Source organism: Ursus arctos, unplaced genomic scaffold, assembly GCF_023065955.2.
Source record: "Ursus arctos isolate Adak ecotype North America unplaced genomic scaffold, UrsArc2.0 scaffold_31, whole genome shotgun sequence".
Classification (NCBI taxonomy): Eukaryota; Metazoa; Chordata; class Mammalia; order Carnivora; family Ursidae; genus Ursus; species Ursus arctos.
The window spans coordinates 3831230-3855167 of record NW_026622997.1 but is presented as its reverse complement, the minus strand read 5'-3'; the positions used below and the strand labels follow the sequence as shown (position 1 = coordinate 3855167).

Genomic DNA, 23938 nt, shown 5'->3' with positions numbered 1-23938 from the left:
CTGTTAAAGTCAAAAGAAATGTTTTTTGTTGGGTTTAGGAAAAAAGCTGGAAAGTGCACCACCTGGTGGTTACTACCCAAACTGCTTGAATTGACCTGCAATTTCAAATACAGGAAAAGTCATCGTGCCTAACTCAGAAGTGTTCTTACTGCTTTACACAGAACTTGCAAACTGATATATGTTCTCAGAAAATCAGAAACATAGAGAAAACATTCAAAATTCTGGCCAAAGCAAATAAGTAATATCCAGAATAATGTACCGCCAAAAAAGAGAGTTTGTATATAATATTCATTGTATAATATTGGCTTTCTGTGATACAATAAATAATGAGTTTCTTATTCTGTTATTATTTCTCCACTTTTAAAATCGGGAATTCATCTACAAAGGACTTTTCAACATCAATTGTTTGATCACCCCGCAATCCCCCAGTATTTCAGCCAACAAATCCTATTTATTTGTTGAAAAATTGTCCTATAGAATTTTCCACATTCTGATTTGGGCTGATTACTTCTTCATGGCGTTGCTTAGCTTGTTTTTCTATTCCATATATTTCCTATAAACTAGTAGTAAGACCTAGATTAGATAAGATCTTGATTAGATTTCAGTTTAATTTTTTTATATTATATATTACCAAAATCTTATATATAACTCAGTTATTATGTATAGATATGAATATAAACAAACAACTAGGAAGACATACTTCAAGATGTTAATAATAGTTATATCTAGATGGTGGGATAATAAAATTTTTTATGTAGCCTTTGTATTTCATTTTATAAATTATCTCCACTAAAATGTATCAGATTAGATCCTATTAAAAAGCAGCTAGTATTTAAATTTGTTGTGAGTAAAACTGATTTGCTATTCTTTGAATAAAAAACCTAAGTGAATATCTCCTTTTGTATTAGTGGAAATTGTGCAAGAAAGAAAACATTTTTTCCCTTAACCAAAAGATCGTTGTGACTTAAAGAACAAAAACAGAACTGAGCTGGATTTAACATGAACCATATGAGAGCCTTCCTGAGGTCTGTCCTATCTTCCCTCTTGGGATCTGCTCGTTGCAATTAATGATGCTTCCTCAAAAGCAAATTTCCCCTGTGCTTTCCTCTCCAGTGAGTCAATCTGAAATTTCAGCTTGATTCTTATGGGGAATGAAGAGCCCCAACACAGATTAAGATGCGTGCGTCTGCCATTTGTAATGGATACCACAGGGCATCTCCTCCCACCAGTTCCTTTTTTGATAGTGACAATTTCTAATTTTTGACAGCCTAATGTCTAGTTGCCACTTTCAAAAGTCTGACGACTTCTGGTCCAAACCACTTATTAGGCCCTTAATTTCTGCTTTCCCTTCCTATTACCAAAGTAATAAGTAGTCAATGTCAAAAAAATTAGATAACCCTGATGAGCTGAGAGAAAATCAAATTCACAAATAATTCCGTCAAAACATTTCTAACGTGTTGGCGTCAATCCCATTTCCTGGATCTATATGACTAGCTTTGGGGACAAGATTCGTATCTTGTTTATTGTCTCCTTTGCACACAGGACACACACTTCCTGGGGGCTTACTGATGCTGGAAGTGAGCTGAAGTAGAGGAAGAGAAAGGGAAAGGGAAAGCCCTTCTGAACAGGGCGACCACATGGAATTAGATAGAAGAGTGAGCTCTCAGTGTTTAAGGCGGGAGAGACCAGTCCTGCCTAGTAAGAGGGGTCATGTGGGGCAATTACGGGAGGAAAATGGTGGCAAATGCGGCAAGACTATGGCTGAGGACTTTGTAGTACAAGCTGTAAGGGACAGTATTGAAATCTATTCATGTAATAGGATAATATCATTAATTCCTTCATTCTTTGAATCAAATAGTGGTTTATAATGAAGGTTAGTGGAAAGGGGACCTATGTAGAAATAAACCAATAAATTTGATGAAATTAGATACATTTCTTTCTTCTTTCTTCTTCTTTCTTTCTTTCTTTCTTTCTTTCTTTCTTTCTTTCTTTCGCTACAATTTACTTGGAGTACTGTTACCCCTCACAGTATACAGTTTTTTGAGTTTTGAGAATAGTGTAACCCCCATCACAATCAAGGTATAGAAGAGTTTATCAAACAAAAAGATTCCCTTGGACTTCTTTGTAGCTAACCTCTCTAACCAACCCTTGGTAGTCAACAATTTGTTTTCTATCCTTATGGTTTTGTCTTTCCCAGAACACCATGTGAGCTGAATCATACAGTAGGTAGCGCTTTGAGTCTGGCTTCTTCTGCTTAGAATAATACATCTGTATTATTCCAAATGTCCTTATCAGTCCCATTCCTTTTCTTGCCGTATGGTATTTCATTGTATAGATATACCCCAGTTTGTTTAATCATCTACGGTTGAAAGGCAATATATTTCTTATAAATATAACACATATAACTAATCTTGTACCTTCAACCAGCCCAAACGAGATTTCTAAGTCTTAGAGGTTTATTTACCAATAGTCAAAATGGTTAGAGACAGGAAAAAGAGAAAACCCAAGCAGAGCATAAATTAAAATGGATGTCACTATCTAATAAATTCATTTTCAGAGCAGGCAGAGAAGGGGAAGGGCAGAAGGTCTCCAGGTCTGTGTCCTGGAGCGGCCTCACTGATGACTGACTGGAGAGGAAAGAGGGCCCTTGCTTGCACTTCTCCAGAGGATTCCCTAGAGCCACCTCCCCTCCTTGAGGACCACAGAGAGCCAAAGTGGCATTGGGCTGAGCAAAGGTTGATATTGTTTCTAGATCCTGCCAAAGTCTCGTCTTCAGTTCTTCTCTCATTGTAATCTGGTGATATCCTTCCTACCACAGTGTCCTTTGATGCCACAGAAAATGATTTTCTATGTTTCTAACTACTTTTTTGAAAAGTGAAGTTGCTGTTCTTTTTGCCTCACAACATTCTCAGAGGCCAAATTGGTGACTCTGGGTTAAATATCATTGTTCGGTCAGTAATTAGTCAGGATAAAATGTTGGAAATATAGTCGGAGAAGATGGGGGGACAGGGAAGACAGAGGTGACAAGGAGAGGTGTCAGTCTATTCATCTAACTCTAAGGGGAACCCCTCTCTGCCTCATGCCCATTCCCACCCTCAGGTCCTGGTGTTCACATGGGTTGTGGGAATTCGAAGAATCTGATGTAAAATATAGGCAAAGGTGGAAAAAGGTAATTCAGAAGCATTTACGTTTTAGCTCTAGGGTGCTTCTAAGACAAAGAAATTCGAGTAAGTGCCTGGTGGTTTTTAAATTTTCTGCTACTTGGAACTGATACCTTGGATTTATAGAGAAGCTATCTACTGAACAATGGTGCTCTAGGAGGCCAGAGCTGGGGAAACACTGGGTATCATGACAATAAGACTTTTTAAGGGTTAGAAATGTAAAAGCAGCAAGGTGTTTAAAAAATGACAGTAACAGACTTCCAGGAAAGATGGCTCAGATGCATTATTCTAAGCTCACCTTGTCCCATAGTACAACTAGATAATACCCACATCCATGTAAATAACCCAAAATATGACCCAAAGACTGGCAGAGCAGACTCTCTACAGCTAAATGCAGAGAAGAGGCCACATCAAAGAAGGTAGGAAGGGTGGAGACCAGTTGGGAGCTAAAGATATTGTCTAAGAGAGGGACGGAGGCCATGAGCATGGAGAGGGGAAAGGAAAAGACCCTCACACCAGGCACCCCAGGCACAGGAGACCTGCACAGTGCAGAAATAACATTTGGCTGTGAAACTAGAGGGGCCTGGCTCTTACAATCAGTGGGGCTTAACTCCTGGAACTTTAGAAATCAGCAGGCTGGATTCCAGGGGAGCCAGGAGGGCAAGATGAAACTGAGTCCCTGCCCTTAAAGGGACATCACACTGAGATACAGCAATAGAAGCAGCAATTTGAAAAAATGCCTGGGTTACACAGGAGGGAGACTTGCTTCCTGACCTCAGAGTGTGTGCTGGAGGAGCAGGGATATTTGGGAGACCTCTCCAAGAACAAAAAAGCTAGTGGGTGTCATTTCCCTCCCCTGCTTCCCAGCTTCGATGCATGGACACCTGTAGGAAACAGCAGAGTAGGAATATTCCCCCACCTCAATTTCAAATAGCACACCCCCTCCTTGCTTCTGTGAATCCACCCACTCCGGCCCTGCAGCATGAGTTTCTAACGTGGCTCCTTCACAGAGCAGACCTGCAAATCTTTGCTAACAGCACATGCCCTGCCCCATATACTCCTGTGGACCTGCCTGCTCCAAAATGTTCTTGGCTGGAGCCCATTCAAAGTGGTGCCACAAGCCTGGTAGTGTGCAAGCAGCCCCAGTAGGAGGCCAGCACCACTCCCAAGTGACTCTTGTCCCACGGACAGGGGAAGATAACTACAGACACCAGTTCTACAGTGGCCCTAGTAGGGGGCTGGCGCAGACATCTGTTCTGACTACTAGCCCTGCCCACCAATGAAAGCTGCTCAGGAGAGAACAGAGGGAAAGCACCCTGCAGGTCAGCACTACTTCATCGCCACCAAACGTCTGCTCTGATTCAACTCAAGGCCAAGGCAGCCCCACACCGGCCCACTAACAACACAGGGACGAAACCCTGCTCACAAGCGGGCAAAGAGAGCCACGGCAGATGACTTCACTGAGGGCAAATGTGGCTTAACCATAGCAACAGGGTGCACAGAACACACTCAGGAGACACTCCTGAGGTGCCAGGTTCTGGTGAAGGGACGTTGCAGTCCAGGGCCCTCCAGGACCTCTTCTCTGTCAGGCCACTACCTTTAAGAGCAGGAGATGTAGCTGCCTTTCCTAACACATAGAAACAGACACAGGGAGCTGGTAAAAATGAGAAGACAGAGGAATATGTTCCATATATAAGAACAGGATAAAATCACAGCAAGAGAGCTAAATGACACAGAGAAATATGCCCAAGAGAGAATTGAAAGCAGTAGTCATAAAGAGACTCCCTGGGCTTGAGAAGAGTGGAGGAGCGATGTGAGACCTTCAAAAGAGAGAGAGAAAACATGAAAAAGAACCAATCAGAGATGAAGAACTCAACAATTAAATTAGAAATACACTAGATGGAATAAAGAGTAGACTAAAGGAAGCAGAATGGACCCATGACCTGGAGGATGGAGTAATGGAAAGCAATCAAGCTGAACAGCAGAGAAAAAAATACTAAAAAAAGGAAAACAGACTCAGGGAACTCAGCAACACCATCAGACATAATAACTTTCACATCATAGTGATTCCAGAAGGAGAAGAGAGAGAACAAGAAGCAGAAAATTTATTTGAAGAAATAATAGCTGAAAACTTCCATAATCTGAGGAAGGAAACAGAAATCCAGATCTAGGAGGCAAAGAGAGCCCCTAACAAAATCAACCCAAGGAGGTCCACACCAAGACACAGAGTAATTAAAACGTCAAAAAGTAGTGATAAATAGAGAATTTTAAAAGCAGCAAGAGAAAAGAAAACAGTTACATACAGGGGAAACCCCATAAGGCCATAAGGATTTTTCAGCAGAAACTTTGTAGGCTGGAAGGGGTAGCATGCTATAGTCAAATGCTGGAAGGAACAACTATGCCGCCAACAATACTTTATCCAGCAAGGCTCTCATTCAGAATAGAAGGAGAGCTAAAGACTTTCCCAGACAAACAGAAGTTAAAGGAATTCATCACCACTAAGCCAGCCTTACAAGAAATGTTAAAGGGGACTCTTTGAGTGGAAAGAAAAGACCACAAGCAGGAGTAAGAAAAGTAGGGAGCACAAAAGCAGTAAAATTAAGTATATCTTTAAAAATCAGTGAGATAATTCACAAAACAAAAGGATGTAAAGTATGACACCATATCCCTAAAATGTGGGGGATAGAAGTAAAGAATGGATTCCAACATAAGTGACCACCGACTGAATACAGACTGCTGTATGCAGATGTCATATATAAATCTAGCGGTAACCACAAATCAAAAGCCAGTAATAGACAGACAAAAAATAAAGAGAAAAGGGAATCCAAGTATATCACTAAAGAAAACCAGCACCCATGAGAGAAGAAAGTAAGAGAAGAACTACAAAGACAACCATAAAACAAGTAACAAAATGGCACTAAGTACATACCTACCAATAATTACGTTGAATGTAAATGGACTAAATGCTCCAATCAAAAGACATAGGGTGACGGGATGGATAAAAAAGCAAGACCCATCTGTATGCTGCCTACAAGAGACTCATTTCAGACCTAACCACATATGCAGGTGGAACGTGAGAGGATAGAGAAGCATTTATCACGCATATGGAAGTGAAAAGAAAACTAGGTAGCAACACTCCTACGGGACAAACTAGACTCTAAAACAAAGACTGGGACAGGACAGAAAGAAGGTCACTACATAATCATTAAGGGAACAATCCAACAAGAAGATGTAACCATTGTAAATATTTATGCACCCAACATGGGAGCATCCAAATAGAGAAAGCAGCAAAGAACAGGCATAACAGTAATCAATACTAATACAGTAACAGTAGGGGACTATAACACCCCACTTACATCAATGGATAGATCATCCAAACAGAAAATCAACAAGGAAACTGGGGCTCTGAATGACACATTGGACCAGATGAATCTAACAGATACATTCAGAACATTCCATCCTAAAACAGCGAAATGCATATTCTTTTCAAGTGCAGGTAGAAACTTCTCCAGGACAGATCACATGTTAGGCCACAAAACAAGTCTCAACATACTCAGAAAGATTTAAGTCATAATACCATGTACCCTTTGCAACCACAACGCTATGAAACTAGAAATCAACCACAAGAAAAAATCTGGAAAGACCACAAATACATGGAGGTTAAATAACACGCTACTAAGCAATGACTGGTCAATTAAGAAATCAAAGAGGAAATCAGAAAATACTTGGAGACAAATGAAAATGAAAGCACAACAGTCCAAAATCTTTGGGATGCAGCAAAACTGTTCTAAGAGGGAAGTTTATAGCAATTCAGGCTGACCTCAACAAGCAAGAAAAATGTCAATTAAACAACCTCAACTTGCACCTGAAGGAGCTAGAAAAAGAACAAACAAAACCCCAAGCCAACAGAAAGAAGGAAATAATTAAGATCAGAGCAGAAATAAATGATATAGAAAGAAAAACAGAAGAGATCAATGAAACCAGGTGCTGGTTTTTTGAAAAGATAAACAAAATTAACTAGCCTCTAGCCAGACTCATCAAAATAAGAAAGAGAAGTCAAAATCAAAAATGCAAGAAACTGACACCACAGAGAAAAGGGATTATAAGAGAATAGTATGGAAAATTATATGTCAACAAACTGGACCACCTAGAAGAAAAGGATAAGTTCCTAGAAACTTATAACCTCCCAAAACCGAATCAGGAAGAAATAGAAAATTTGAGCAGATCGATTTCCAGCAAAGAAATCAAGTCAGTAATCAAAAAACTTCCAACAAACAAAAGTCCGTGTCCAGGCAGCCGTCTCAGACGTGAATTCCACCAAACATTTAAAGAAGAGTTAGTACCTATTTTCACCCTTTTTCAAAAAATAGGAGAGGAAGGAAAGCTTCCAAATCTAAATCTGAGGCCAGAATTACCGTGATACCAAAACCAGATAAAGACACGAAAAGAGAACTACAGGCCAACATCTCTGATGAACATAGATGCAAAATACTTCAAAAAAATCCTAGCAAACTGAATCCAACAATGCATTAAAATAATGATTCACCGCGGTCACGTGGGATATGTTCCTGAGATGCAAGAGTGGTTCAATATTCACAAATCGGTCAGTGTGATACATCGCATCAACAGAGAAAGGATAAAAACCATATACGATCATTTCAATAGATGCAGAAAAAGCATTTGACAAAGTACAACATCCATTCCTGATGAAAGCCCTCCACAAAGTAGGTTTAAAGGGAACATACCTCAACCTAATAGAGGCCATATATGAAAACCCCACAGCCAGCATCGTACTCAGTGGTGAAAAACTGAGAGCCTTTCCCTTAAGGTCAGAAACAAGACAAGGATGTCCACTCTCACCACTTTTATTCAACATAGTACTGGAAGTCCTCGCCACAGCTTTCAGACAAAAGAAAGGAATCCACATTGGTAAGGAAGAAGGGAAGCTTTTCCTATCGGCAGATGACATGATACTGTATATTGAAAACCCTGAGGACTCCACCAAGAAACTTCGTGAACGGAAGAAACTGAAAAAAATTGCATGAGGTTCAAAGTTACAGAGATTGTTGCTTTCTCTGAGTCACACGTGAGTCATTTTTGAAAGCACCGCGTTCAGAAAGACAGTTTCATAAATGAATGCTATTTACAGTTTGTAAAACTGAAGGTGAAAAGTCACTGCACCTGGAGAAGAGGCTGTGTGATTAGTCACGGCTATTGTGTGCGGAAGAGGGAAACTGCTTCCGCTGCTTCTATTTGGCTGTTCGTGAGGATTTTATTAGGTATTCATATTGGTGGGCATTTTGCCACAGGCATAGAGGAGAGCCGAGCTGCGTCACGTGAGGTCTCACTAGTTCAGATTTATGATGATCCACGTTAAGTAGGCTAAAGAGTACCTTTGCTTAGCAGATGAAAACTGAAGGGCAAAAGGGCAGATGGAAGAGATTCATCTCCTAAAGCACTTGGGAAGGTCAGTGTGTAAACAGTGGGGACACCGATTGTAAGTCTTTGTTTCTCCTTAAGAATAAGAAGCCTGAGAATTTCTACAAGTCAGTACTTGGTATTCTATTTTGAATTGCTGTGTATTTTCTTTTCTCTTTCTGTACATTTTTAAAAGTGGAAAATAATTCATGTATGCTTTGAAGGAAATTGGTGGTGTGAACATAGAGCATTAATTCTCCTGTGATTTCTTTGAATTTGTGACCGTTCCCAGTATAACGGAGATGCAAGACCGTGACCATTTTAAAGAGAGTAAACAGGGGGAATCATGAGGTAGAGGGCAGGAATTCCCTCTGAAGGAAGCTGGCAGGAGAGGACGGGCTGAAGACCAGGGGGCTAGGACATGGGTGTTCTCCAGTGGAAGCCAAGGGCAAGAAGAGGCGGGTCTGCATGTCCGGGCTCCTGAGCCCCTCTGCCAGTCCCAGGCTGCTGGGCTGTGGGTCTCCTGGCTGACTTCAGGGCCCCACAGTCCCAACACAGCAACTGCCAAAAGGAACCACTTAGGCAAATGCCACTTTCTGGAGCCCCCAGTCTCCTAGAAGCAAGTGTTCCATTTTTCAAATAGTAAAACTAACAAGAATAAGCCCATTAAGAACTTCATAATAAATTCTATATGTTTTTATAATAAATTATATTTTAAAAATAACAACTAAAATTGTAAAGGTGGGGCGCCTGGGTGGCTCAGTCCTTAAGCGTCTGCCTTCAGCTCAGGTCATGATCTCAGGGTCCTGGGATCGAGCCCCGGGTCGGGCTCCCTGCTCAGTGGAAAGCCTGCTTCTTCCTCTCCCGCTCCCCCTGCTTGTGTTTCCTCTCTCTCTGTCTGTCAAATACATAAATAAATAAAAATCTTTAAGAAAGAATTAAAAAATTGTAAAGGCATGCTCTCAGGCACTGGACTAAGAACAGAGACATCTGCATGGTTCCGCAGCAGACGCAGTATTTTCCCACGCTGTCTCCCCGAATGCTCATGACTCTAGTGAGGGGGATTCCACCTGCCCCGAGGGCAGATGAACCTGGTGGGGCTGACGGACACACCAGCCCAGAGCTCATGGGCGATCCAGCCTGCTGCAGCCCGGGGAGGGCAGGAGGTCTGTGGTGAGGTACAAACCTCTCCCCAAGGTCGGAAGGGAAGTGGAGAGCGTGACCTCCATGGGAGGGGTGGTTTCCAGGTGCCGAATCTTTGGGGCTGTGCTGGGCGCAGAAGCAAAGGTGCATGCCATCCCAGCTGCACCGGGGAGGAGGTCACCAGTTTCGGGGTTACCACATACACATGATGAACTAGGAGCGGGAGGAGTTGGGGGGGTCCTGGTGGGTATGAAGAGAGACATCTTCTGGAGAGCCCAGCAGCAGCCCTGGACTGAGCTTGGGAGTCGGTGCTGGGCAGGAAAGGGCCCCAAGTTGGGGCCACCACATCCTGCAATGATTCGAGTCGCTCTCACTCCACCCTCTTCCGCCATTCAGCTGAGCCTCTGGGCAGTTGTGGGGAAACTGTTAGAAGCCACTGCCAGGATGGGAACCGGCTGAACAAGTAGGGAGAGGCGAGTCTCGTGGGTCAAGGGATCGCAGGCAGGGCTGGAACTCTGGAGGCAACAACCCTGGGCACGGAGGGCAAGAGGAGCCCGCCTGATCTCACCTAGTTCCGCAGGAGACTTGGGGCACCTGTCTGCCCCAAGCCAGTTGGTTGCTCCAGACCAGCCCCAGCTCTGAGTCCAAGTGTGTTGGATGGCCAGGTTTCTCAGTGGTCCTTACCACCCTTGTCTGGCATAGAAGAGAAACTGGGGACTCGGGGCAGATATTCCACGAAGATTTTAACATTTTGTGTGTTTTCCTTATGAGTCTTTCTCAGCTTCCTGAACATTGAGCATAGCTCGGGAGACACTGTGCCCGATAGATACCACACACCCCTTTTACTGCTGGCAGACATTTCCGGCCCCGGAGACCACCTTTGGGAGACTCCCAGAGCTGTATGCATTTCAGTGAGGCCCAAACTTTGAGATTTGGGGTGCAGAGTAAGATAAATTTTCTGAACAGAGAGCTCAGGCGGCTGGAAAAATGGCTAGATTGGAAGTCCACTGATTTGAGCTGGAGTCCCGGCAGTAAAAGTTTTAGCAGTAAAAATGAGCCTGGATTTTAAGGAAGTGATTTTGAATGTGGGCTGTATTCTGTCACTTAGTAACTATGTGGCTCTTAGCAAGCCGTTCAATTTTTTGAGACTCCAAGTCCTCTCCTGCAAAATGGGTACAAGGACCAACCTCATGGGGTTGGACGGAGTGTTCAGTGAAAGCATGACTCAGCCCCTAGCATGGTTCCTGGTGTGAGTTCCTGGTGGGGAAATGTTAGGTGCTCCCCCATGGCTCCTTTCTCACGGAAACTTCATTCCCACAAAAGTGACAGGGGGTTAAGACAGATCTTTCTACCTTACAGAGTAGCAATGAATCTCCAATGAGAGAATATAGGTGAAATCAGCTCTAGCCACAAAAGCATAAGGTTGGAATCATTTTTATCAACCTGACACGTTGGGACCCGTCGCCTGGGCCACACCAGTGTCAGGAAGTGATGGAGAGGAGTGGTTCTGTTTGATGCGGGAAGAGGTAAGGCGAGGCCCTGAGAACGGGGTTGTATCTGGGACTGGAGAGCACTTGGATGACTGGGGCAGCGGAGCTCTGGAAGGGATACCCTTAACATGTGATGAAAGTTGGGGTACACGAGAGACCACAGCCAAACTTCCGACCTGGGTGAGAAAGGATGTTTGTGTATTGAACACCAAGATGGTGAGTGGTCCGATCGACGTCTCGTAGATGATCAAAGACCTGGAAGCAAGTCCCACAGCCTTGGAAGGGACGCTCATGGTCCCCCACATCACAGATGATACAGAAACGGAGATTGCATTAGGGGGATGGTGAACAAAAGAATATGTCGTCTCACCCTGAGGATTTCAGAAACCAAACAGCTTCATTTTAACTGTGAAGTTAAAACTCAATTCAACTTCATTTAACTTCTATTTGGAAGGAAATCAAGCTTTTGTCCTTTGGGGGAATTGTAACAATGTCTGCGCTACTCATTTAACAGCTGGATTAAAAGCTGAAAGCTAAAGTACGTGATTTCCTTAAGAAATCGAGACATCCTTTCACTCTTTTCCTTCTGGCTACAGGACATTATTGCTCTTGATGCAAAACACAACATTTTAGTTCGAGTTAGGGAGAAAGCACAGAGAGATAACAGGGCAGCCAGAAAGTTCCTCAACCCCAGGAGGAGTCCTGGATCCTTGGCAACTGTAGCTTAGCTTATGGGGCCTGTACAGCTGTGTGCTGATTCCGGGTCTCCCACTGGGGAAAGCGACCCCCGTCTTGGATATAGCTTCTACAACCCCATACAGTACGGTTGATGACTGGTCTGACACATGCTGAACTGTACTCATTTCCCCGGACTGAATAAAGCACCCTGAGCAGGTCCCACCGATATTCTCAGGGTATAGATGAGGCAGAAAGCTTCATTGTCCTTGATTTGTCTACAGCTTCCCCTGAGAAGGGAACAGATACATGAAGACCACTGAGACTTGGGGGGTCGTCCACTCCGATTGCTGTCTACCCATGATGTTTGACTAGAGATCTTACCACCTGCAAATAATCACACCTTATAAAGATATACCCAGTAATGGGATAATGTCCGCAGCGAAGAACATTCATGCAACAGCATGGATGGACCTCAAATGTATTCAGCTAAGTGAGAGAAGCCAGACTCAAAACCCTTCAGACTATAGGAGTCCATTTCTGAAATATTCTGGAAAAGGCAAATCTGGAAGACAGAAAATAGAACATTGGTTGACAAAGTCTAGGGAGAGGGGTTGATGGCAAATGGGGCAGGAGGGCATGTTTGGGTGGTGGGACTTCTGGATCTTGATCCTTGAGGTGGTTATTCAGCCACAGATGTTTGTCAACATTGATAGGACTGTGCATTAAACAGTAAAAGTACTCTCTGTATATCATACCTCAATAAACTGGACTAAAACTTTTTAGAAGAACCATTAACAAGGATTGAATGACAGATATGTTGAAGTGTTTAGAGTGAAGTGTCAAGCATTAAAAAAATAAGATTTGTTGGTGGATGGATAGAGGAATAGAGGTATGGATGGACAGGAAGAAAGCAATTTGAGTAGAACATCGGTGGTAGGCTCTAGGTGGTAGGTGTGTAGGCGTTCCCACTCGAATTCCTGCAACTTTTCTGTATGAGAAAATTGTTACTAATGAAATCTTGGAACACATTTAAAGAACACAGCTCACACGTCTCCTTCACCATTGGCACCATTTAGAGGGGTGCTTCCAAGCCCACAAATTTCCCTCATGCCATGTCCTCTGATGGGCTCAAAAGAGCATCCTTTCTGTCCCTTTGAAGCCATCCAGACCAAAGTAAAGCTTCCTCTTGGTCCAGAGGAGGAATCTCTCGAGGTTCTTTGCAGTCTTGTTTACATGTATTTGCTCTTTTCCCTTTAACAGTCTTAGCAAGCGAAATGTCTGTCGCTTGCTTGGAAATGGAAGGATTGGATTAATTTGGCTCTGTTGGTAGCACATCCTCAGGGAACAAAAGTTTGGGTGGCAGCAATTCATTGCCAGCAAATATCCCGGACTCCGTTTTCTTGATCTTGCTCGGCTGTTCTGTGTGTAGGCTCTGGCTCTAGATGTCTCTCTCCATTCCGTGACGGGGACAAGTGCCAAGCCACCCACCCCCAAGCATGAGAACACCTCTGGTGCCTTGGAAACCAGGCACCAAGGGACCAGCCTGCGAGGGGATAGGAAAGGGTCTTGCTCCCAAGTCGGCATTCATTTTGGTGGAGGGTGCAAAGATTTGCCCTTTGTGGGGGAAGGGTTCCACCCTACATTACCATCTGGGGACTCAGAGGCAGCACCCCATGGCTGCGGAAGCCACAGACTCCAGGCAAGGTGAATAATTAATCAGATGCCTCAGTCCTCATCCAATACAATCCATTTTTACAATTATAATCTGTGTGTGTGTGGCTTTCAGCGGTCAGATTAGGTACACTTAGACTGCCCAGACTCTGCAAGCCTTCATTTCCATTTGGCTGTATGGACCCAGTCTGAAGATATTTATGGCTCTTGACTGACATAGGAAGGTATTCGAGTTACGTTGCTAAATGAAACAAGCGAGCTGCAGAACAGATCCTACAAAAACAATACATTAAGTGTATTTTAGTGAAAGAAATGTAAGCACTTGGCTCTGTGCTGGTGGGCTGGGGATTCTAGATGACTTATCCTTTCTGTCTTATGTGTTTATGTGTTGCCTGGTTCTTAGATCAGGGAGACAATGGCTTTGTATCAGATCAAAACAAAATGAACAGGTTTATTTTTTAGCGTTACTGCCCAAGCTCATGGTCTTCCCAGTCTTGACAGTGAAGTGCCAGTGTTGTGTGTGTGTGTGTGTGTGTGTGTGTGTGTGTGTACACACACACAATTCATATGCAGTTAAACAATTTCTAATCTTGCTGTTTTGGAGGAAAATCTGGTGTGCATGTAGTGGGTTATATTTGGCTAACATATTTCGAGATGGTTTCCATTCCCTTAGGACCCTCCTTCCCCCACTCCCAACTTAATAGAATAGCTTAACGCTACCAAGAAAATGTGCTCTTTTGCTAATTTTCTGCTTCTAACCAGAGAGCAGTTGTTATTCTAGTGATTAACTTTGAGGCTCTTTATATCCGTCTACAAACAACCAACCTGAGAATGAAAGGCTTCAGGATCTGTCACCAAGCCCCGAGTTCTCTAATCCCTCTGCTGCTTTCATTCCTTTTCATTTTTGTTCGTTGTCGTTGTCTGTGTTTCTTTTCCTCTCCTTCCCTTTGCCCTCCACACCCTCTCTTTTGTCCGTCCTTGGCTGGAGACAGCTAAAATATCTGTCCAGATCAATGTACATACAAAGAGAGCACTTTCTCCACCAACAGAATCCCCTTGAATTATTCAAAGTATCTCCCTTTCTCGGGTTTCCCATCCCTTTTTTTCCTTGACAGTAGGAGCTGGAATGGGGCCCTTGGCAATGGCACACACGGACTCAATGATGAAGGCAGGGAGAAGAAGGGTGAGTCTTCTAGAGAAGCAATTTTTCTTCTGAATCATGAGAAAACAGGGAATGCCATGTGTGAAGGTATATAAATAATTCTTACATCAGTAGGAATGCTGGGACCCCTAAACAAAACACAACTGAATTCTACGTAACTGGCAGAACTGTGGGGGTAAACGAGATGTGGGGAGAAGCTCAGGCCGGGGTGGGGGGGCTGCCTGCTCTCTGAGCTGAGGCTGTTAATGGACAATTTGAGCAGGTGGATAAACTGGAGCCCAGGAGAATATGTCACTTGGGGATGACAAAGAATGTCCTAAAAGGCTTCTTTCTTCATTTTTTATACTCAGGGTGACCCCCTCATTGACCTCCTTCCTAATTTTTAAGCTTATGGCTTTAAAGGAGCCAGAAGCCACAAGAGGAATCCTCTCAGGTGGATAGGGGCGGACAGAGAAGCCCAGCCCGGAGCAGACAACAAGGAGCACTGCTGATGGGGTCAGAAGGACAGCGGGAAACAAAGAGGCAACCCACGGACGAGAAGGCATTTGCAAATGACACTACAGATAAAAGGCTGGTATCCAAGATCTATAAAGAACTTCTCAAGCTCAATACCCAATACCCATTTATTTTAATCAAATAAAAAAATGGGCAGAATATATGAACAGACACTTTTCCAATGAAGACATACAAATGGCCAACAGGCACATGAAAAAATGTTCAAAATCATTAGCCATCAGGAAAATTCAAATACAAACCACATTGAAATACCACCTTACACCAGTTAGAATGGCAAAAATTGACAAGGCAGGAAATAACAAATGTTGGAGAGGATGTGGAGAAAGGGGATCCCTCTGACACTGTTGGTGGGAATGCAAGTTGGTACAGCCACTCTGGAAAACAGGGTGGAGGTCCCTCAAAAAGTTAAAAATAGAGCTACTCTATGACCCAGCAATTGCACTACTGGGTATTTACCGCAAAGATACAGATGTAGTGAAGAGAAGGGCCATATGCACCCCAATGTTCATAGCAGCATTGTCCACAATAGCTAAATTGTGGAAGGAGCCGAGATGTCCTTCAACAGATGACTTGATTAAGAAGATGCGGTCCATATATATAATGGAATATTACTCAGCCATCAGAAAGAACGATTACCCAACATTTGCAGCAACATGGATGGGACTGGAGGAGATTATGCTAAGTGAAGCAGAGAAAGACAATTATCATATGGTTTCACTCATTTATGGAACATAAGGAATAGCAGGGAGATCAGTAGGAGAAGGAAGGGAAGAATGAAGAGGGGGTAAACAGACGGAGAAATGAACTACGAGAGACTATAGACTCTGGGAAACAAACTGAGGGTTTTAGAGGGGAGGGGGCGGGGGGATGGGATAGCCTGGTGATGGGTATTAAGGAGAGCACATATTGCATGGAGCACTGGTGGTATACACAAACAATGAATCATGGAACACTATCAAAAACTAATGATGGACTGTATGGTCACTAACATATAATAAATTAAAAAATTAAATTAAATTAATTAACTAAAAAAAAGAAGAAGGACAGCAGGAGACTGTGAGCTGAAAAGCTGCAGCTGCAGCCGCATGGCTTCCCCGACGGTGCACAAATCCCAGAGGGAGGAGCCCGGGGGAGAAACGGGAGGGAGGTCCAGCCACAACATGTGGGGGGAGCCTCGCCAGGTAACAGGTGCACGGGAGCAGCAAGCCGATAGGAAGTGCGTGGCACTGTAAGCTGATGCTGGCGCTCAGGCGTAGGGCCATCTGCACATTGGTGGCCCCGTGGATGGAGGCTGCCGGGACAGGCGCCCTGCACTCTCCCCCTTCCAGGGGCCTCTGCGGCTCCCTGGGACCCGCCCAGCATCAACTCTTGGCTTCTGCTTCTTCTGGAGACACCAGTTATGTAGAGGAGACCACAAGACCTTTCTAGAAGCAGAGTGCTCCCAGATCCACACAGGGTCAGCACGGAGCGCTGGCTTCTTCTGTCCTTGTGCAAAGCGGTCAGTGCAGGACTGCCGCAGACAGAAGAGCCCACACAGTGGCCTGCAGGCCCCCTCCTGCCTTTCGAGGTTAAGAACAGCCCCACATTGAGCCAGGGGAACAGTGAGAGCAGCTGAACAAGACAAGTGAGTCCCACTGCCCCTGGGAAGGAAGTCACCAGCATACCTCAGAGACGCCAACTTTCCCTAAGCGGCTTTGTCACTATTGTCTTTTCAGGGACACGCAGAACTCGCTTAATTCTGTTCCCTGGGGTCCACAGAGGATGTTCTCCTGCGGCCTTCTCTATCAAAGCTCCACCCAGACACGGAGGCAAAACCTTTCAGGAAAGGCAAACCAGTAAGTCCCACTTGGATTAAGTTGTCTGGATGGTCTACTTGTACTGAAAACAGCCTGGGGATCCACTGGTGGAGAGCACACCATGTTTTCCAGAAAAAAGGAGCTGTTGCACCCCCTGGGACTAGAGTGGTTCTCCCTGACTTGGCCAGACCCTCCTGCCTGGGGTGGTGCACGTGGCTGGACATGGGGGTGGGGGAGGATGAGGCTGAGGAAGAGGGGCTCCCTCCTCCAGCACGGCCTTTCTTTCCCAGCCCAAAAGCATGGTGGGGGCACTGGTGGCCCCTCTAAACTGTCTCCCATGTCATAGTCACCACTTCTGTTCTCTCAGATGCCCACAGCAATCACTGCCACGTACCAGGCACTGTGTAAGGAGTTGCCATAATTTAGGTCTTAATCCCAAACAGCACCATGAGCCCAGTATCCTTATAATAGCCATTTTATGGTTAAGGAAGTGGGCATCCAGGGAGGTTGAGTGACTTGCCCACAGGACCATAGCGAAGAAGCTGTAAGAAGCCAAATCTCCCAGTTATCAAAGCAGATACACTTGCCAGGCTTCCTTTCCCTAATGTCCCCTAACGTCAGCAGAGTAAAGAAGGGGTCGCAGCAGCTCCCCCTCACTGCCCTGACACTGCTGTCATCATTCAGACAGTCCAGATTCCCCTGTGCTACTGCTCATACCCCTTTTAACCTGGGGGTGTCAGGTAAGTAGCCTAATAGGGTTTCCAGGGAGTTGGATGAGCCCCTCTTCTGTCTGCCTCCATCACGTGTTTGGGTCTTTCTCTGGTGGCCCCTTTAAAAATGCCAATATCCCTGAGAAGGGTAACACATTCTAGCTCTCATAGCTTGGCTCCATTATGTTCCATCCTGGATTACTATAGACTCTAAATAACATCAGTATCTCATTATAGACACTGCAAGTGAAAAGGAAAAAAAAGAGGCATGAAGGGAAAATGGACTTTGGGAGTCGTTGCTTTAACAGGGATATAATTTTGATTGAACTCAAACCTTTCCTGAGTACGCTAGGTGCCGGGCATTTTGCTGAGAGTTATAGGCATACAGAGCACAATCAGAATTGGTTTCTGCCTGAGGAGATTTGGATATGGACCGTGTGTCGAATAATATTAGGGGAGCATTGATTTTATTAGGCAGTTACATAGAATAAGGACCTTACCTTTTAGAGATGCTCTTACTAAAATATTTAGAGTAGAGATGTCACAACAATTTGTGACAATTTATTTTAAAATACGTTGGCAGGAAGCATATGAAACGAATATGGCAAAATGTTAGCAGTCGTTTAGGTGATAGGTATATAGGATTCATTGTGTTATTTTCTCTACTTTTCTGTATATTTGAAAATTTTCATAATAAAAAGTAAAAAAGAAAACCTTTCCAGTAGCTCAAAATCCAGGTTCTATTGCAACGATGACGGGTTTTGTGGTAAGCAGAATCCAAAGACAGCCCCTTGATTCCTGACTCTAGTATATACACACTCATGTAATTCCCTTATCTAGAGTGTGGGAAACACTTGTGAATATGATGAGATTTTACTTCCATGACTAGGCTACGTCATATGGGCAAAGATTAAGGATTTTACAGATGTAATTTAGATCCCTGATCAGATGATTCTGAGTGAATCAAAAGAAGATTATCCTTGGTGGGCCTGGCCTAATCAGGAGAGGTCTTGAAAAGAGAGATTACAAGCAGCACCGGATATTCTCTGGGTTGGCCTTGAGAAGGCAGAACCACCATGTTGTAGAGAGGGCCATGTGACAGGGAACAGTGGGGAGCCGTCAGTTGCTGAGGGCCTCAGTCTTACAACCACAAGGAACTAAATTCTGCCAACAACCTTTGAGTTTGGAGGGAGACTGTGAGCCCCAAAGGAGACAGGTTCTGGACGCGTTGACCACAGCATTGGCAAACCCTGAGCTGACCTCGCTAATTCATGCCCAGTCTCCTGACTGATGGAAACTGCAAGGTAATAAATGCGTGTTGTTTTAAGACAATACACTTGTGGTAATTTGTTACAAAGCAATGGAATACAAATGAGGGTTTTGGCTCTTGAAGCAAATCTAATAGCAGTGCTGGATGGGAAAGGATTCCAAGCCTGGGCCTGGCTTCCCTGGGAGGGTGCGAGCGAGCTGTGATTGATTGGCAATGTCTGCCTGGGCACGGAAGTGGCAGCACGTGGCCCTCCTATTGCCGTTCATGGTCCCTTTGTGGATTGGAGTGGAATGGGTTATTAACTCATTTTTCTCAGTGACAAAATAACCCCAAGGGTTATTCTTGGGTCTCTGAGTCAGAGGGGATGCTAGCCTGTGAGAAAAGCCTCAGAGAAAGGGACAGAAAAAGTAATCAAAATGTCAAAGACGGAGTTTAGGAATTGCAAAATAATGCTGACGGCTAGCCTGGCGTTTGCAGTGAGACACTTCTCCATCGTTCTTTCTCTCTTCAGTGTCTTCACTCTGTTTCCCTTTCCACGGCCTCTAATTCCATGGCCTCTAATTCAAATATGCACAGGTGTTCCAAGAGTTGGAAAAATCAACCCAAAACAAAGTCACTGAATCCCCTGCTATTTCTGACTCATACTGCCTCCAGCAGGGCGGGGCTATTGACCACCCTGGAGGAAAGTCAGAATCCCCTCCTCTCTCAGACGCTTATGTCAAAGAGGTCGGGACTGGCCAGCTTCACGTCCAACTTGGAGGAAGCATTTATCAACGCATCATTGTTTCACAGTAAAACTGTCCAGAAACCTTCCCCCAATGCCCAGCTGTTAGCCTCATCACTAAAGTAAAATCGCCCGTAATGACACAGGTCTTCCCCAGAATTTTTGTTGGTGGACGGTAGGCCGCCTCCCCATTGCTGTGCAACAACACGGATCAAGCCACCCTTTCTCAGGGACACATCCCGCCGCAGAGGTGTTCGAAATCCATAGGACCACAGCCCTTTTCCCGTGGACGCAGAAAGTGGAATCGGAACTCAAGGAGGCTCGGGTGAAAGAAGGTGAATAAGAAGGTAATGGCTCTCAGAAATTGCTAACGGCTCTTTAATTGTACTCAAGATTTAGCTGGGCACAATCGCGCATGTGTGGGGTGCCGTTTGAAATCCAAGCAGCCCAGGTTGGCCCCCTAAGCTAGCAGACTGCCACTGTGCTTGTTTTTTATGTTCCTAAGCCCCTCATTCCTCTTCATTTTACTGTCTTCACCAGGGACTTCTAATATGTAAGTCTCGCCAACGTATAACTAGACTTAAGTAACACCACGTGTTGGGCCTTTAATGAGAGCAACACTGACCTGAAACTAGGGCTCAGTGGCCCGCAGTAGTCCCATTCTGCATCCGACCGTCCTGTCAGCTCTTTAGCATTTAAAGAGTTCACTGCCAGCGTTTAGACTTGAGCACTCTGACTTAGAAATTAGCATGTTTTTGCTTTTCTGGAAAAATCAGGAAACCTGGCAACTTGGACCTCATTCCTTATGAAAGCAATCTGATGACATCAAACAGTGCATGCCTTTCTGTGGGAGGACATGTGCTTCCCCATTTTACCACAGTCCCCACCGTTCCCTGTTGCCTCCTCACGCTGAGGCCACGTGTCAGTTGTCGTTTGCCATCATGGCTTCACTGTTGTTTTTCCCAGGACAAAGAGAAAGGGGGCTGTTCCTCACGGCTGTGAAAACAGCCCTTTGGCTCATTTGCCTCCTTAGCCTAGCCCCGCTGTTTGAATTTGCTGACACCTGACTTAAATTACCCTTTCCAGCAACAGACACAGACCAATATGTTACTTATTGGTGGGTAATGGTCTGGGCATACATTTGGAATGCTTTTGCCTTCTCAAATTACTTCCACACCGAAATCTCCCCTTTGGTTAGCGTTCCTGTCAACTCAAGGAGAACCTCAGCGTGAGTCTGATCCTTTAAGAAACAGACGTTGGTCCTTTAAAGGAAATGTGCCTCACTCGCGTTTCCCCCACTCTAGCTACATGTCTGTTCCGTTCAGACGGTGCATATCCCCCCCCCCCGCCCCCCGCCCCCTGTAATAAACAAAAGTTCCAGTTCGCACAACTCCTCTACTGGCATAAAGACTTATCTGTATTTTCCATCTAGAGGCAGAAAGAAAGAGGCCCTCTCTTGCTGGCTACTTGAAACAAAGTGTATTTCGTTACTCCTAATTAGGATGGAGCTGCAGGCAGCAAACAGGAAGAGAGAGGAAAGGAGAAGGCAGGCTTCAGGAGAGGGTGCCCAGGACGACGGAGAAGGGGGCAGGTAAGAGTGTGTAGGGGAGGGTATGGAGAAGCAGGCCAGCGCCAAGGAGGGGCGCCGGCCACACCCTTGGGACACTCACGGTTGAGCTGCCGCCTCCGGATCCGGTCCCTCCATGGCCTGCTTCTGATCCAGTGTAACCGAGACGGTAGCACCATGGTCCCAAGGTGAGCCTTCTAAAGCCTTCTCATGGCAGGGAGCAACAGGGCGCACAGCGATACGGAAGACACGTCCAAGTGTATAAAAATTAAAAAAAAAAAAAAAACCTCTTCTCTTTTTTGTGTCTGAGGCTTCCGTTGACTTCTTTTATCTTGTAACTTGCTTTTCCTTTCCTTCCCTTAACTCTGCGCTGGCCCGAACGCAGCTGCCGCGCGGGGCTGCGGGGCCGAGCCTCTCCCGGCCGCCTGTGCCATGTTTTATGCATGAAGATGATGGGGCGGTAATTTATTCTAGCGGAGCTCCTGTGTCTGCCCCACGTCAGAGGAGCCAGGCGCTGGCTGGGGGAGGGCAGGTGTACGTGTCTGCAGGAAGAATGGCCTGAAATGGGAATCCCTCTCCGCAGGCAGGATTGAAGATCAGAGCCAGGCTGCCAGGAGCACGGGGCAGGACGGCTGGAGCCCAAATCAGGGCAACAGCCCTCACATCTGAGAGCACATGATTTATTTACTGCTGGGTCCCTAGCACCTGGCACAGGGCGGGCAAACAATAAGTATTTGTCGAATGAATGAATGGTTCAGTGATAACCAACATGAGGACTTTTTGGTGCCCCCATGAGTCCTTTATGCCAGTGAACCTGCTCGGGTCATGGTCCTCAAATAAGCTTGCTTGAACCTTCCAGCCCGTCTCTCCCCATAATTTTCTCTCCATCAGGGACAATCTCCCTCCTCACCCACGCACTCGTGCTTTGAAATCTCATTTTCCTGAAGCCGCACTGATGGGGCCAGCAGCCCGTGCACCTGTGCCCCTCAAACACCTCTGGCCCGTGACCAGATGGCCCTCGTCGGCTAGAGCTCCTGTTTGTTCGCTGGTTTATTTTACTGTAGTGTCCAGATAGTGAGGACACTTGTCGGTGGCAGGCGCTGTGTCGTCCTCTCCCCTGGGCCGCCAAGGACAGTGGTTCGCATGGGAGATTGGTGACATCAAGGAGCGGCTGGGGCATTCTGCCTCCCCAGTCTCCACCAGCCCCTCTTCAGACCGCCCTGCATAAATATACAGTCTAACTCAATACACTGTGTTGGCTATAAACACAGCCTTGACCCAGGACCGCTGGTGCTGCGGCATCCCAAACGCTCGGCCATCCCGAGACTGCCTTCCGCAAACATTGCAGACCCGTGTGTGGCTGGGGAAGAGCTCACTGTGGATTGTTCTCTCTGGTGCAATGTCCCCTTGCTCCAGGCAGCCAACAGCGGTTGATCAAAGCCTTAGGGACAGTCTTGTCATGAGGTCTGACCTGAAAAAAAGTGACACTCCAGTTCCCAAACGTAGCCCAAGAGAAGCCAGCAGCTGGCTGAAGTCAGATACCCTGTCCTGTCTCTTCTGTGTGTCTCCTGGGGCCAGAGCAGGGGGTGGGGAGCTGTTGAGAGGTAGGAGTCGGGCAGGAGGGCGGGAATCACCAACATCCCTGTGCCTTGTTCGCTTCGGCTCAGAAGGGAAAGATCCCACAGCCCTCCCAGGGTCGGCATGATGCAACGAGATAAAGTTAAGTAACTCTAGGGGTTGGTGGGCGTTGGGTGGTTCCGCAGGGACTCACTAATAAACCAGGGATAATTAAGTCATTTCCGAAATGCCTGGGTGCAAACTCCCGGTAGCTTGCTGACTCGCCCCCTGCCTTTGACGTCACTGTACCTCAGTATCTTCATCTGTAAAATGGGGATAAGAATGACAGCCGCTGCCTTAGGGTTCTGCTGACGTCACGAGGGATGTGCACCAAGGGCTCAGAATTGCGTTCAGCATAAAGAAGTTGCTCCTGTTGTCAGCAGCCCCTGTTGGTTATCGACGTGATTTCATCCACGTCGGCAAATCCCCTGGTTCCTTATCTGCAAAACGGGGGGGTGGGGGGTCCATTATGTCAGGAATCCTGAGTACTCGTTTCCTGTTGCTGCTGTAACAAGTTCTCACCAGTTCAGTGTGACATAAACAACACAAATATCTTACCTGGCAGTTGGGGAGGCCGGAGTCTCAAGTGGGTCTCACTGGGCTGACACCAGGGTGTCCACAGGACCCAGGGGAGGCTGTTCCTCACCTTCGCCAGCTTCTAGGGGCTGCCCGAGTCTATCCAGGTGATCTTTGTTAGCCTGAGGGACCACCACCCCGGGGCGGGGGGACCCTTTACACCAAATGTAGTGACTTGGCAGTGGAGGGTCACGTGGGGCTTAGAGGGTCTAGACAATCACCGCCGGACCCTGACGTGCCTGCCGCTCAAGCTTCGTTTGCTGAAGCAGGGGGAGGGTAGAGACCAAGATCAGGACAAGATGTAGGTAAGGTCCCTGAGACGGTTGTATTGACTGTTGCAAGAGGACACAGCCCCCCAGAATGATGCAGGCAGCAGAAGAAAACCTCGCGTTTGATGAGGGCCTAGGAATGGATGTTCTCACAGCCTTGTCTGCTCCTG

General features: G+C 45.7%; 1 protein-coding gene across 3 annotated transcripts in view; it reads right to left on the bottom strand.

Moving 5' to 3' along the window:
* The window catches only part of RIPOR2 (RHO family interacting cell polarization regulator 2), a 221709-nt gene extending 199365 nt beyond the window's left edge, over positions 1-22344 (bottom strand). For 2 of the 3 annotated variants that reach the window (XM_057304845.1, XM_057304846.1), the window contains exon 1: positions 21410-21592. In XM_057304845.1, coding sequence (XP_057160828.1) covers positions 21410-21485 — 76 coding nt within the window. In that variant the 5' untranslated portion in view covers positions 21486-21592. Of the gene's footprint in view, positions 1-21409 lie in introns of all 3 variants that reach the window. The other variant, XM_057304847.1, reaches the window with a different exon arrangement.
* Positions 22345-23938: the final 1594 nt, after the last annotated feature.